The following is a 15,935-nucleotide window of genomic DNA, read 5'->3' as shown; positions in this document are numbered from 1 at the left end:
CTTTCCCTCTTTCTTTTCTCTCTCTTCTCTTCTCTAGCTTCTCCTTTTTTCTCTTCTCTTCTCTTTTTTCTTTCCTTTTTCTTCTTTCTCCTCTTTCTCTCCCATTTTTTCTTTTCTTTTATCTCATTCATTTTCTCTCTCCCTTTCTCTTTTTTCTCCTCTCTCTTGTCTTTCTTTTCTCTCCTCTTTTCTCTCCTTTTTTCTATTTCTTTTTTTCTCTGCTTTTCCTCTTTCTCTTCTTTCTTTCAGCTTTTCCTCTTCTTTTTTTCTTTCTTGTCTTTTTCCCTTTTTTCTTTCCCTTTCCCTCTCTTTTCTCTCTCCTTTTTCACTTCTTTCTCTCTTTCTCTCTCTCATCGCAACATGCGTAACAAAAAAAGAATACACAAGAACAAAGGTAGTATCTGGAGTTTTATTTATTATCACCAGGTTTAGAATTTTTAGAAAACCTGGTATTTACTGTATAAAAAAAAAAAAGCAACATTTGTGATTGTTAACTCCAGTAATATGCAATGCATCCTGCCATGTACCCCCTGCTCCGGTTTTGTTTTTCTGGCATGCTGGCACCTTACAAGATGGACAAGGGTGGGTTTTTTGGCACTCCAGCCAAAAACGTTGCCTACCTTTGTCATAGATGTTAATTGAAAAGCTTACTCCCCTAAACTTCGGGGGGCTTTGGACCAGACCGCAAATTATTACCACACTGAAAGGACTAATTCAAAACGCTGAATTAATTTTATAATAAAACCTTTCTGCTTTGCAGTGCCATATAATCTTTACAGACATGGCTAGTTGCTTAAATTATGTGCTACCCTCTTAAAAACTTATTATTTTTAGTGACACAAATAGATACCTTTTCATAACAATCTCTTCTGAAAAGGGTGCTGTAGATTGCAAGAGAAGGAAGGTCATTTCTAAAGATCCCATCAGAATAGATGCATTTTATATTGTTTTCCTGTAATTTAGAAGGCCATCTAAAAGTTTTCTGTAGAAGTTTTAAAAAATAAATCACCATTCTCCTTTGTATTTAGGCATGTTCATTGTAAAGAAATTTAATGGGAAAAAGTCGCATAATGAAACGGTGGATTTTTGCTGTCAGGTGAAAAGGATCGTTTGAAATATCATGCCACTTAGTCTGAATTAAGAGGAAGATTTTCAGAAGTATCTAAATGATTCAGGAGTACAAGTCACTTATACTTCTGAAGATCCTACCCATTTTTCCTTTGTGGTCAATAAAACTGAATAAACAAGTTCTGTGAACTAATCCCGATTGTGAGCATACAGCTCTTTAGCTACTCGGTGATAACTTCCTATGTACGTGTTGCTACATACATGTTGCAGAAAATGTGAGGAAGATTCCACTTACTGTACAGTGAAAGCATGCATACAGACACTTATCGTGGAGTAGCTAACATGCTCTAAGGTCATGTACTAGCTCACAGTAGAGTTTTGTGGAGCCACACCCAAAAAATATTTTGTCCTGTGGAAATAGACATGTTTAACTTGATTAACAGCTGGAGTTATTAGAATCATAGAAAATTAGGGTTGGAAAGGACCTCATGAGGTCATCTAGTCCAACACCCTGCTCAAAGCAGGACCATCCCCAACTAGATCATCCCAGCCAAGGCTTTGTCTAGCTGGGTCTTAAAAACCTCCAAGGATGGAGCTTCTACCAGCTGTATGGGTAACCTGTTCCAGTGTTTTACTACCCTCCTAGTGAGAAAGCTTTTCCTAGTATCTAACCTAAACTTCCGTTGCTGCAACTTGAGACCATTGCTCCTTGTTCTGTCATCTGTCGCCACTGAGAACAGACCAGCTGCAGCCTCTTTGGAACCACCCTTGAGGTAGTTGAAGGCTGCTATTAAATCCCCTCTCAGACTAAATAAGCCCAGTTCCCTCAACCTCTTCTCATAGGTAATGTGCCCCAACCTCCTAACCATTTTCATTGCCCTCTGCTGGATTCTGCAATTTGTCCACATCCTTTCTGTAGTGATAGGCCCAAAACTGGACACCAGTTCTCCAGATGTGGCCTCACCAGTGCTGAATAAGGGGGAATAATCACTTCCCCTGATCTGCTGGCAACACTCCTACCAAGGCAGCCCAGGACGCTGTTACCCTGCTTGGCAACAAGGGCACACTGTTGACTCATAGTCAGCTTATTGTTCACTGTAATCCCCAGGTCCTTTTCTACAAAGCTGCTGCCTAACCAGTCAGTCCCCAGCCTGTACCAGTGCATGGGCTTGTTCCTTCCTAAGTGCAGGACTTTGCACTTGTCTTTATTGAACCTCATGAGATTTCTTCTGGTCCAGTCCTCCAATTTCTCTAGGTCTCTTTGAATCCTAACCCTACCTTCCAGTATATCTACTACTCCCCCTAGCTTGGTGTCATCTGCAAACTTGCTGAGGGTGCACTCCCATCCCAACTTCCAGATCACTGATGAAGATGCCTTATATATAAAGCTAAATAAAACACAGTACAAAGTACTGAATGACTGGAGTATTTAAAAACTATGTTTGTTTTGTATTTATTTTGGTAGTTGTTTTATTTTTTTTAATCTCTCAATTAGGGAGTCTTATTGGTGTTCAAGTTTTATAACGGAGGTGACGGTGAAACCTACTAACGTGTATTAAATCTTAATAATCTAGTTCATAAGTACAGAAGTAATTTCCCACCTCGCTTTGCTTCTGTGACAACAGTTCAAAATTCCAGAGTCCCAGAGAGAATTTGCTGGTATCATCAGGGGGAAAAAATGTTTTTTTTCATTAATAATGTGAAATAATGTATACACTTAAATCAGATAAAGATCAACTTGTTAGAACATCTACTGGGACAGTGGTTTTCAAACTTTTCTGTGTGCAAACCCCTTTACCTGCAAAACATATTGCTGCTTGCCCCCCTCAGCACAGCCAGATCCTGGGGGAGGGGAAGAAGGGCTTCCCTGCTGGCAGAGTGCAGTGCATGTTGGGAAATACCATCCACCAGAGAAGGGATTCCCCACGTTGATAGACCGTAGTGCATGCTAAGACCTATCATGTAGGTCACATGCAGGGGAACAAGCCATGTCCTGCTCTCAAGTACTGCTCCTATACCCCACAGCCTAGAGCCAGGCACCCGCCGTTCTCAGTACCTGCTGCCGTCTCCAGTGCTGCCACATAATGCAGGACAGCCAGATGGCAGAACTCTGTAAAGAAGAGCCAGCACTGAAGTGTTGGGCCATACCTTTGCATGCATGGTGAGCTTTGTACCCCACTGCAGCTGCTCCATGGTCTTTATATGCTCAGCAAAAACCAAGGCATCACCTGCTCCCTTCCCACAGCACTGTCCCTTGTGACAGTGTAGGAGGTGGAAGGGGAGCCATTTAAGGTCAGCCTCTGATTAGTTGAATGAGCTTTTCTTCATCCTGATTGGGAGAGGAAGGCTCAGTTTCACATTGCTTGGCTGCCTGGATAGTTGGAGAAGGGCAGAAGCTGTATTGTTCTAGACTCTACTAAATTATAGATGCCAATTCCATCAGGTTTTTGCCTTCCTCTGTAGCAGGGAGGAGCATGGGTCTCTTCCTTCGATCTCTCGAGTAGCAGCAGGGTATTGGCTGCTGCGGTCCCGCTGCTTCACCTGTGGCAGGTTAGGGAATTATGTCTCGTGGTTGTGTCAGGATTGACTATGTAGCTTTGCTAATAAGTTAGACAGTGGATTTGTATAGGATGGTTTGGTTAGAGATGATCCTCCCTCATGCAGGTGGTTGGACTAAATGAGCTCTGGAGGTCCCTTTCAGCCCTACTTCTCTATGATTCTTCTATGACTTTTATGATTATTAAAATGTGGGTAGAGTGTCACCCTGGGGGTATGCATACCCCAGTTTCAAAATCCCTGTGTTAGAACAAATGGACTTCCCACACAAACACACTACAGTGCTAGGAAAGAGTAGAGAAAAACAGCTGTTTTTGAGGGGAAAAAACTTAGCTGCAGTTGTTGTTCTGCTGGCTAGTTGATTGTGATGTGTTTTATTGGTTGATTTCAGTATCTTGTAAAAGTATGAAATATTTTTTCCCCTAAAGGTCCTACAAATCTTTCTTGTTTTTTGTCCCAAGATTGTGCTTGATCACTTAAGTATCTGAAATGTTAATTGTTAATTTTCCAAGAACAAGGAGGGACTTTAAATATGTACATTGTTTTTTCACTGCTCTCTTGTGTCTTGATTTACTTACAGACATTTCAGCAATCTTCTCTACAGCAGAAAACTAAAAAGAAAAACAAAGGTAAATAATGAATAAGTACTTTCTGATATAATGGTAGGAAATACAACTGAATATTATTGTCTATAATAGTGTAATATTTTAAAGATGATGATGTGTTAGCTAACTAAATGTGTTCATTTGACAAAACTGTTCATCCATTATTAATATTGTCTCATTCTCTCCTTGTGCTCCTCTGTCTATATCCAACTGTTGTCTCTTGTGTTATACTTAGAGTGTATCTTCTTGGGGACTGGGATCATCTTTTTGCCCTCTTTGTGCAATGCTTAATTATACATGGGCTCCTGGTCCACAGCTAGGACACCTAAGTGATGTGGTAATATACATAATAATTATGAATTGTCCTTCTTTGGTTCAGAACCACTTTCAGCAGTCTTTTGTAAAGGTATGGATGTACTGCTGAATGGCAGCATGATCCTTTATGTAGGTTTTCATGGCCCCTTCAAATACTTGTAAAGATCATAAGGTCATAGGAAAGTACGGCTGGAAGAGACTCCATGAGGTCCTCTAGTCTATCTCCCTACTCAAAACAGGATCATCCCTGACTAAACCTTAGGAGCCAAGTGTATGTCCAACCTGCTCTTGAAAATTTCCAGAGATGGAGATTCTACAACTTCTCTAGGCAACCTGTTCCAGTACTTAACCACCAGCAGAGACATCAAGTTCTCCCTAATCTCCAGTATACATTTCCTCTGCTGCAGTTTAAGGTTATCGCTGCTAGCCCAATCCCCTACAGCCACAGGCAAAGGTCTGTCCCTGTAATCTCCTTTCAGGTATTTGAATGTTGCTATCAAATCTCCCCTCAGACTTCTCTTCTTCAGACTAAATAATCCTTGTTCTTTCTGCCTTTCCTCATAAGTCACACTTCCCACTCACCTGACATTTTTGTTACTGTTTGCTGGACTCTTTCTAATCTGTCCACATCTTTCTTTAAGTGTTGGGCCCAAAACTGGACAGAGAACTTCAGGTGAGGAGGCTTCATTAGTGCCAAGTAGAACAGAAGAACCACTTCTCTTGATTTGCAAATGATACTTTTTGTTAGTTAAACCCAGAATTCTGTTGGCTTTTTTTGCAACAAGAGCATACTGTTGGCCATGGGCAAATCTAGGATGTTATGAAGTGGGGTGCAGCACACTGCATCGCACACCATGGGAGGATCTGGGGGTAAGGCATGGCTGGAATCTGGACAGGTAGCAAGTACACGAAAGAAGGGACCCATTACCACTGCTGCTGCTACAGTCCCCAGCTCGGCCCAGGCATAGGGGGAGCCCCAAAGCCACTTCTACTCTGCTCCGGTCAGGGGCTGTAAGGAGTGATTGCACAAAGTACAACTCTTGGCTGGGGATAGCATGGCAGTGCACAGGATCCTTCTTCCAGTGCCTGCTCTCTGCCCATTCTCCCTCAAATGTCCCCCACAACTGGAAGGAGGAACCGGTGCATCAGCACTGCTGTTCCTGGCTGAGTCTAGTATCCCGTGACTGGAGCAGTGCAGGAGTCACCCAAGGGGCCCTCCCCATGCCTGTGTCAGTGATGGGGGATGGGTTTGTCACAGTGGGGGAGCAGTTAGAAGAAGAGGAAATCTGCCTTCTGCCACTGCTGTTCCCAGAAGAGCCCAGCATCCCATGCAGCTGCTCCCTGCACCCTTTGGCTGCACTGGGACAAGTGTGGCTCTGGGGCTCCCCCTGTGCCCAGGAACAGTAGTGTCACTGAAAGGGAGATACAGCACACCCCTTCATCCCACCCTGGAACCACCCCTGCTGCTGGCTCCTATTTAGCTTATGCTCCATTGTAACCCCCAGGTCCTTCACAGCTGAAGGATCCGTAAAGCCATCCTTCACTGAATACTGTTATTGGAAAAAGGACATTTTACTTTGTAATTATTATAAGTACCCCTGCCTGTATTTGCATTTGTTTATATTTGCTCATTTGTTTGTATATGTTATGCAATGAACTATCAGAATGCACAGAAACATCAAAACCAAGTTATCTTATTTTTGTACACATTGTCCTCCTATCCTATATAACCTCTCTTCTGTTGTCTACTGCATTTTCTTTGATACATAGATTAGTTTACTGTAGGCTAGGAAGTGTGTCTGTTTTCCTTGCTGTATACTGCTCTCTTTGTTTGAGTATTATAATGTTAGAGAAATTGATTTTGAAATTTTATATTAATTTTTGTAAAGAGATCAATCCTTTTAGACAAACTGAACATTCCTGACTAGTTCATTAAATGCATAACAAAAGCCCTTTCGTATCTGCTCCTTTTAACTGTTGGCATTTATAGCTCCCATACCTGGTAAGAGCAAAAGGCGGATTTCCTGTAAAGATCTGGGCCGTGGGGACTGTGAAGGCTGGCTTTGGAAAAAGAAAGATGCCAAGAGTTATTTTTCCCAGAAGTGGAAGAAATATTGGTTTGTTCTGAAGGATACTTCTCTATACTGGTATATCAATGAGGAGGTAAGAATAGAAGATATTTTTTGTTTATGCTGTGTAATGCCAGTGAGTCTCAAGTAGTACTGTTGTCATCAACTATCTATATTCACCCAAATAATCATTCTGAAATTAACAGAACATGTAGGATGATGTTAATCATTCATAGGAATTTGCATGGTAGCATAAAGAGGACAACCAGGGTGCCAACACTGTGGAGGCCATGAAAATATCCACATGAAACCCCCTGATGCTGCTCAAGGTGTCCAGTGCTGCCTCATGTGCCCAGGGCACTCAGACATCCAGTTATGCCTCTTAAGATGCCGGTGCAGTTCTCAGTCTGGGACCAACAATCAGTTGATTATCAGTCCTAGCCCCAGGAACACACGGGAGTCTGGAATTGGATCCAGTGAAGTCCAGGGTCTGGGACCAGCAATCAACTGATTGTCCCATCTGACAACACTAGAGTTTGGGACTGGCCTGCACTAATAGTCAGGGGGTCTGGAATTGGTTCTGGTGTGGTCTTAGGGCTAGGACTGACAATCATGTGATTGTCCCAGCTCTAGGACTGCACAGGAGTCTTGAACCGGCCCCAGCATCTGCAATTATCAATCCAAGCTCCAAGACTATTCAGGGATCTGGAACCAGCTCGTGTGCGGTCCTAGGGCTGGATCTTTGAGACTGAAAATCAGTCCTGGGGCTACACAGGAGTCTCAAGCGGTCCCAGTGCAGCCCTGGGATTGCACAGGAGTCTTAAACAGCGGATTGTTGGTTCCAACCCAGAAGCCACTCCAGTTCAGTTTGGCTTCAGGTACCCAGCTTTCAACTTGCCATTGCAACTTGCCTGGGATCCTCCTGAACTGACAAGTAGTAATGGTGCCATTGGATATGATCCCAAAATGGTGTGTCCTGCCATACATCTGTGGCATAGCAGGAGGTATGATTGTTGAGATCAGGGATCTGATCTCATCATACTATTAAATGAATATGTGCCAGGGGCCTGAGTTTTCAGGATTTGGCCTTTAAAATTTGCCTTTTTAGCATAAGGAAGAACTGCTCATCTCAGTATTACCCTAAGCTCATAGTCTTTCACAAAGTTTCCATTTTCTCATTACTCAAAATTAGAAAAGAAAAGTTAGTCTTGTATCCCTATCATTATAAGCTAGAGATGGGATTACAGTCTTCATTTTATGTACCATTAAAAGTGCCTTATTTAGTTGTAATCATTGAAATCAATGACAGTTCCTGAAGCCCTGCAATTACGCAAAACTGGCTTGTTTCTCAATCAGGTTCTATTCTAATGTGTTGTATTTTGATTTTAATTATGATTTAGGTGCTAAATTATATACTCCGTGCTTTCCAAAACAACCATTTGGCTGCCTAAGGTCCCATTTCTTTAAATAATTCCAAAGAAGTACAAATCTGGCTGATTTGTATCATTTACATACTTCTTCCCATTGCAGCTCCAGCTCTGGCTGGGGTGCCAGTCTGGCCTATGGAGGAGAGCACAGAGCATGTGCTGCCTTGGGTTCCTGTCTGGCCATGTAACGGTGGCAGCAGCTTCAGCCCTGGAGCCAGAGCTAGTGTCACCGCCACCACTGCATGGCCAGTCGAGGGATGGAAGCAGCCTGTGCTCCATGCTGCCTTTACTGGGTTCAAGCAGTGTCCCAGCTGGAGCTGAAACAGGAAGTTAAGTAGTGGCAAGAGTGCGGGAGAATGGAGCAGGCAGTGGCAGTTGCTCTGACTCTGACTCTGTGCTCAGCCAGAGCCACTATCATCCTCCCTCCCCTCTCCTCCTCCCTATTTGTACTCAGATTTAAGATGAAGGCCTTTAACCCCCATGTTGAATGGGAAAACTTCTGTTCTGGATTCAAATAAATCCAGTAAATAGTACTTAATAAAAATGGCATCTATTTTGGTCTGTATACCACCCAAAGCACAGAAGAGCTAAAGGCTTCTCAAAGTACTATATAAAATTGAGTCCCTCAATGAACATGGCACCCCCTGCCTGACCACCCTCCTCCCACTCCCCCTAGCCCCTTGCAGGTTGGAACTCTGCCAGCCTGCAGAGAGCTCTTTGCAAAAATGGAAAATCCATGCATTTCTCCATTAAAATGAGAAATTTGCATTTTTCTCAGTAAAAATAGATAAACTGCTGGGGGGGAGGGGGGGTTCTGTTTTCCCATGGGAACCGGATAACCTGGATCCCTGCTGATAAGTATCCCAAACAATAAAAATGAAGAGCATGCTGCTGTGAAAATATAACTGTATAAATGATAGACCTGGGAATGAACACAAACAAATGGAAAGACAATTATAGAATCATAGAAAATGAGGGTTGGAAGGGACCTCAGGGGGTCATCTAGTCCAACCCCCTGCTCCAAGCAGGACCATCCCCAGCTAGATCATTCCATCCAACGCTTTGTCTCCCGGGTCTTAAAAACTTCTAAGGATGGAGATTTGTACAACCTCTCTAGGTAGCCTGCTCCAGTGTTTTACTACTCTCTTAATTCAGTAGGCTGGAAGAGAACTCATACTTGGATTGGGTCATGAAAATCAAGAGCATATATGGATTGGAGACTAAAATAATCAGGGAAGCCATAAGGCAAGGATGGCTTGCCACACATACAAAAGAGACTATACAAGACTATACAAAAAACAGATATTTTTTCCATACACCTCAATAATCTGAGTAACATGTGGAACTGTCTCCATAGGATGAAAAAGCAGAAGGATTCATCAGCCTACCTGAATTTAAAATTGACAGAGCCAGTGAATGCCGCAAGAAATAGTAAGTGTGTTTGAAATTATACACTACAATGAAAAGAAAAAAGGAAGAACCCTTTAAGGGGTGAATTTTTCCTGATTCATAACCATGTGGGATTTTCTTCTAAAGCCGATTATTTATATCAGTAAAGTTTCTTTGCATATGTTAGATTCTGCAATAAAAAATCAAACGTTTAACTGCACAATAGCTATCTGAAGTTTGCTTTAAAGGTATTGATGGCTTTTCTGTAAATATTTAGCTGTAGTTTTGTGTAATTATTTTAATATCAATAACAGTGTATTTGCAGGAAACAGGTTAATTGGAGTTTATTATTGTTCTCAAGTAAGCACTTCAAGTATAAAATTAATGAAAGGCCTTTAGAGGAAATGTTCAAATCTATGTCAGGCACAAATCTTAACTTTATTCAGGACTAACTAGAGAAGTTTTCAAAATTCATGTTTCAGCTGTCTGTTGACATTAAAAGTTTGTCCTGACTTAGAGGAAACTAACTGAAGCCGATAGTTCAGCACCTGCTTATCTGCATTTGGGATCTGGCCTGAAGCTCTAAAATTACTTTCTCTCTAGTTTATGCTTTTGGTGTATATATGTACCTGTTTTTTCATGTGTATGCTTGTACCCATACGTGTTCAGGATCATTACCACTGAAATTTTTGTGCATTGCTTGCTAAATGGAATTTTTCGTGTTTGTTCTTTCTCTTTTTCTTTAACATTCAGCAGACATCGTTGTCACTGTCGATGACGTTCAAATGTGTTTGGTTTTTTTTTAAGCATGTTTTTCTACTTTTGGTTTTCCAAGCGTGATTGAAATAGTGTAAACTGCTGAAAAAGTAATCATTGCCTGTGATGTTTTGCATTCTCATTTAAAAAGGAAACTCATTATTTTCCTTTTAGTTTAAGCTTCCTTAAATAACAAACAAAAATAAAGATATTTTTATTTAAAAATTATATTTTTTAAATAAACCTATAAAAAAGTGTCAAAAATAAAAATGTATTTTATATTTTTGCTTTTTCCTGTATTTCTGTTTTTTCATGACTCCAATATACACCTGGCTATACTTTATTTAATTTCTTGTTGGTGAAACAGCATTGCTGATGATATCCACTAATCCCTGATAATTTCAATTCATTTACATTTTTCATTCTGTGTGCTTTCTACAGGATAGTAGAACAAATAAGGCTATTCAGTGTTTTTGAATGAATGGGAAATAAAGCAAATAAGGTAGCTAGAAATTAGATGACAGATGTTACAACAATTTTACTGAAGTCAAGTTTTGGGTCTCAGCAACTTGATTATATCTTTTTTTTAACAAAACAGATGCTGCTAAACATCTGTTCTCACTTGTGTAACATTGTGATGTACTAACACATAGAAAAATCCTTTTCCTCTCTCTTTACAAGTCGCATTCCCTGCTTTCTGTTAATATTTAAAGATATTTAAAGACCAAAATTTTTTTTTTAAATTGTTCTTTCTTACAAATAAGGACAATGCACCTAATATAAAATACTGTTTTCTTTTAAAATTTGAGTTTGCTAGGCACTTTTGCTTATTTTCAAATGGTCTTTAAGCCAGTTTTTTAAAGTATTTCTACATTGTAAATTAATATAGCTTTGACATAAGTATCCATGTATAATTTCCAATATCTTTTTACTTATTAAAATTATATTCATACTTTGCTTAAAATTGCTTTCAGTAATTTATCCCACATAATATATCATATATTAAAAAACTGTTGAAATTCAGTCATGTTGATTACTTTGGCAGGAAGGAACAATGACATGCTATTGCCCATCATTCTCAATGACCGCAAAAACACCCTGTTGATGTGCTACTGCTTGTCAAAAATCAATCATCACATCACGTTTTTCTATTTGATTTTCTTTTGTTAGAGCTAAAGTGAATACTGAAGGCACTGACGTTTTGAAAAGTTGTAGGGACTGAGATTTTCTGTTATATCAAGTAAATATTTCAATCAGTATTCTGCCTAGAAACACTTTTAACGCTTCCACCCATGCACACACAATTGTCTAACAGTTCCTTAACACCCATTATGGAAATGCGTGTTGTGCCGACTCTTACTTTTGTTTGTAGGCAGATGATACTTGTCTTTATAATGAGAGACAACTAGATGGATCCTAAAAGTGATAAGATTTTTCAGAATGTCCTTTGTTTTCCTAATCAACTAAGCAAGTATCAACTCATTAAGTAACTTGGGTGCCTATCTAAACCTTGAAAAGGAAAGGTCATATGATTACTGTTTATATCATTGTATTTTTTTCTCCCCCACAGTGCATTCAAAGCCTGCCATCCTAAGATCAAAAGTTTTTATTTTGCTGCTGAACATCTGGATGACATGAACAGGTAACAAAACCCAATGCAACTGTATAGAAAACCACTCTTGAGTATAATGCTTTACTCTGAAGGGCATGAGTTTAACATGTTATAGAGTTGTCTTCATTTTAATGTTAAGTTTGAGGTGCATAAAGGGCATCTTATTTCTTTCAGATGAAATCATATTTTTAATATTTATTTGATGCCAAAATGATCTTACTGAAACTTTTAAAATCAAAATCACCTTTGAGATTAAATAGATCTTCACAACTATCAACCAAATAGGAAGGTTCAACCAAGTAAAAACAAGGTTTTCATCAATATTTCTTTGAAGCAATGCCAACAGTGATTGGTTTCATGTACCATGGCTAAAGAAAGCAGAACTCTGCAGGGTTTTCAGTTCAGAAGATAAAATAACTATTATTGTAAAAGTGCTACTTTGGGGCCTGATCCAGCATAGGTGGTGAGGGCCCACAACTGAGAGTTTAGCATTGAACAATAGTCAAAAATCACTCTTTGCAATGGCCCAACTCAAGGCTTAAGCTCTCTTAACTCCTCAAAATCCCATTTTGAAGAGCTGAATACTTTAACTGGAAGAGTGATACTGTCCTGATCACACAGGAAGAAAGGGTAGATGGAAGGGATATGATTTAGGCTTTATTCATTGTTGGAAACTACCACGTATGAAGGTTGAGAGGCTGGGAAAAGGGAGTTGGAATTTTTGTCCACTTCTGCGATCTTATTAAATGCTTTAATTTTCAGAAAGACTTAAGCAAGGTATACCTTTAACTTGTTTGAATGGATGGTATGAAAACATTGGGATTTCGATGTCTATTAATGTGTTTACTACTATATCTTTTTTATTTTCCCCAAACATCAAATGGAATCCATTTATTATGACAAATATAATGGAAGCCAAATATATAGTAAAAGAAACTGAATTAAAGTTTCCCATCTTAAATTGAGAATCCTGCTCCCTTGGGTTTGTGTGTGAAGACAACATTGACAAGTAAGATGATGAATACCTTTCTAAATTAAATATAAAAGTCAAGCAAAGACAATCCGTGAAACCAGCTCATAAATACTTTAGTAATGTTGACACCTTTAATATATTTGCCATGTTCAGCTGCTTTTTGGCAACTCAGTTTCAGAAAACTTCCATTTCTTGCTGATGACATTTGACCAGAAAGTAAATTAGTTTTATATTTATCATTATTTTTATTCAAATATAGATATCTGATAAAGTTTTCAAAAGCAGCTATGTCAGTTGTGAGCTTTTGAAAGTCATTTGCAATCAGAGGGACTTTGAAACCTTATTCTTTGTAAAGTTTTTGCATTTGGTTGACAGTTATACAATTCTGCTAGATAGACTAGTCACTAAGAATGCAGTTCACTAAAAATTGAACAAAATGTCCTCTGCAATAATGAAATTATATCCTGACCATTCTAAAAATACTGTGAGTTTGAACACAAGTAAAATTTACATCGGTAAACCAGCATTGTGTGAAGAGGTGCCCTGTCTCTGAGGTTTGGCATATGCTATGCCAAATATATCACAAAATTAAATAATGCATTTAAAAGTAAAAAATTAAATTAAAAACTGTTTCAGTGGTCTTGGACTAATCTTAGTAATTTGATTTATTTCTCTTTTTTAAACTTTCCATCATGATTGACTTATTTACATTTTAGTTCATAAAAATATATTAGACTGAAATCTGCTCTCGTTTTTTTACACATTTAAATGCAAACTATCTTTACCAAGTTCCATAAAGTTGATTAATAAAATACAGAGCTAGTATAAGAAAGCATTTGCCATTTAATAGCAAGTATCACATCCTGCACTAGCCCTGATATATGAAGATATTCTGAAACATTTTTATTAATAGAAAAAAGATTCAGTCATTTCTGTTCATTCTTCTTGTCAAGTTTCTGACATGTGCTTTTATTATACATTATGCAGTTCTTTTCAGCACAATTTGTACCATGTACTTCAGGCAGAGAAAAGTAAGTAGGAAATGCCTAAAAACATAACTTTACTGAATAGTTAAATTTCAACATCAATTATTTGATTAAGCATTTTTAGTGGTTAAGGATTTATATATGTACATGAACAGGGTACACGAATAATATGTGCATTTATGCATACACACTCCTATGCCCACAAAATATGCATGTTAGAATGCATACAGGCAGTCCTTGACTTATGACTTTTCGAGTTATGACGAACGACACTTACAACCTTTATAAATTCACACCGTTTCCAGGTTCCAATGTGGGTTTTGAATTTATGACCCTCGACACAGCTGCTTCTAGCTCGTAGGTCCCTTGTGATGGTGGGTAGAAGGGAGGGAAGGGCTGTAGGAGGGCAGAGCAGCGTCTCCACAACAAGGGAGGGGCTGGGGCTGGGGCTGGGGCTGGGACAGGAGCTGGTCAAGTGCTGCCCAGCTGGGGTGGCGGAGAGGGGGGTGGCTCCCAGAATGGCAGTGCGCAGCAGCGGGAGCCACCTCACCCCCTCCCCGCACCCCTTGTGCCCCAGCTGGGCAGCGCTTGCCCCAACCCCTGTCCCTCCCTCACTGTGGGAGTGTTGATCTACCCCCTCCACTCCTTCCCTCCCCTCCCCCCACCACAACAGACTTACCAGCTGGATTCATCTGTGTCGAGTGTTTTAAAGGAGCCAGTCCCCCTTTTATAACATTGTTCCTGTGGAAAAATTGGTTCCGAGTTACAGCGTTTCATCTTAAGATGCCATTTTCAGGAACCGATTGCGTCATAAGTCTGAGGGCTGCCTGTAGTCTTGTTAGTGTTTAAAGGATAGGGTCAGTTGTTACCAGCCAGCATAGCTTTGTTAGTGGTATGAGGAGCTTGATTCCTTACTGCTGTAGCTGTACCAGCAGATGCCCCAATGTAGGTAGGGGCTGTTATATTAGGAAAACTGCACTTTTATCAATATAATTTGCTCTGTTGAAGGGGAGAGGGAGGAAGAGAGGAGAGCAGAATATTGTACAAAGTAAAAGCACAGCTCTGCCAATTTAGTTTAATCACAGTAGATATTCCTTTACCAGGGGTCAGCAGTGTTTTTGGGCAGAGTGCCAAAAACACCTGCAACCTCACTTTGTAAGATGTTGGTGTGCCAGGGGCAGACAGAGGAGGAGCTGCAAGGGGCCCGATCCTTGTTGTGGCAGTGCAACCCTGGCCCCTTCTCTGCTGTCTGCCCCAAGGCATGCATGCCAAGCAAAATGCTTTCATGTACCACACTCTGGCACCTGTGCCAGGGGTTGCCTACCCCTGTCCTATACCATTAAAGAGCTCCTAGTACAGGCATGGCTTTAGGTTTCTATTTAATGTCCTAATCCTGTTATTTGGGTAACTTTTATTTCCTACGATCATCTTTTATGCTTCTTGATGCATTTACTATGTATTTGCTAACCTGATCCTTTACTTAAAGAGAAATGCTCTTCTTTCTTGGTTGATGAGATCAACATTTAGCTTACCTCTAACATTTTTCCCCTTTGGAAAACTATCTCCTAGTCAAAGCAGACAGTTATAGCTATGTTAAAATACCATCTTCAGGGCTGAAAGCCACATCATGGGTAAATTTGGGGCAGGATAGTATTCTGAATGTCTATGTTCATATCCCACTGTGCCAATGTTCTGCCTTCTGGAAGCTAGCCAAGTTTTTGCTATTTACAAACATCTTCCTCCTACAGCTACTCCCTTCAGACCAAAACAAAGGGGACAAGTATAATTTTAGAACTAGCCATATTAAAATCTTTCTTAAAGGCTTCCATATTTCAGGCCTCCTTTAAATTTCCAGTAATAGCATCTCTGCTTCATGGTCAGAGTACAAATGGTTACTGTTGTCGCTTGGACCCTTCAGGGCATCAGCTCGTTATCTGGCTCTGAACATTACATATTCTGTTGTGTAGAATAAGGTAAAATAATAATTAATTTTGATGTATGCAACTTCATATAAAAGTTATTAAATATATGACATTTATATACACAAAGTTTTGAGATCAGTCACAAAATTCCTTGCTTTAGATGTTTGCAAGGGATATGCAGCAACATCACTAGGCATGAATGAGGGGGGCACCCACCGCAGGTGCCAAGTTAGAGGCAGCGCTGGAATCACCCCCCT

The 15,935-nt window shown here is 40.0% G+C and overlaps 1 protein-coding gene across 1 annotated transcript in view; it reads left to right on the top strand.

Moving 5' to 3' along the window:
• Positions 1 to 15,935, top strand: part of CNKSR2 (connector enhancer of kinase suppressor of Ras 2) — a 322,916-nt gene that overhangs the window by 222,583 nt on the left and 84,398 nt on the right. Inside the window, exons 15-18 of the mRNA XM_025213030.1 lie at positions 4,205 to 4,253; positions 6,535 to 6,707; positions 9,398 to 9,471; positions 11,756 to 11,827. Of these exons, the coding sequence (XP_025068815.1) occupies positions 4,205 to 4,253; positions 6,535 to 6,707; positions 9,398 to 9,471; positions 11,756 to 11,827 (368 nt within the window). The remainder of the gene's footprint in view (positions 1 to 4,204; positions 4,254 to 6,534; positions 6,708 to 9,397; positions 9,472 to 11,755; positions 11,828 to 15,935) is intronic.

This window comes from Alligator sinensis, unplaced genomic scaffold (assembly GCF_000455745.1).
Source record: "Alligator sinensis unplaced genomic scaffold, ASM45574v1 scaffold251_1, whole genome shotgun sequence".
Lineage (NCBI taxonomy): Eukaryota > Metazoa > Chordata > Crocodylia > Alligatoridae > Alligator > Alligator sinensis.
The sequence above is the reverse complement of the archived record's forward strand: the minus strand, read 5'-3'. Positions and strand labels throughout refer to the sequence as shown.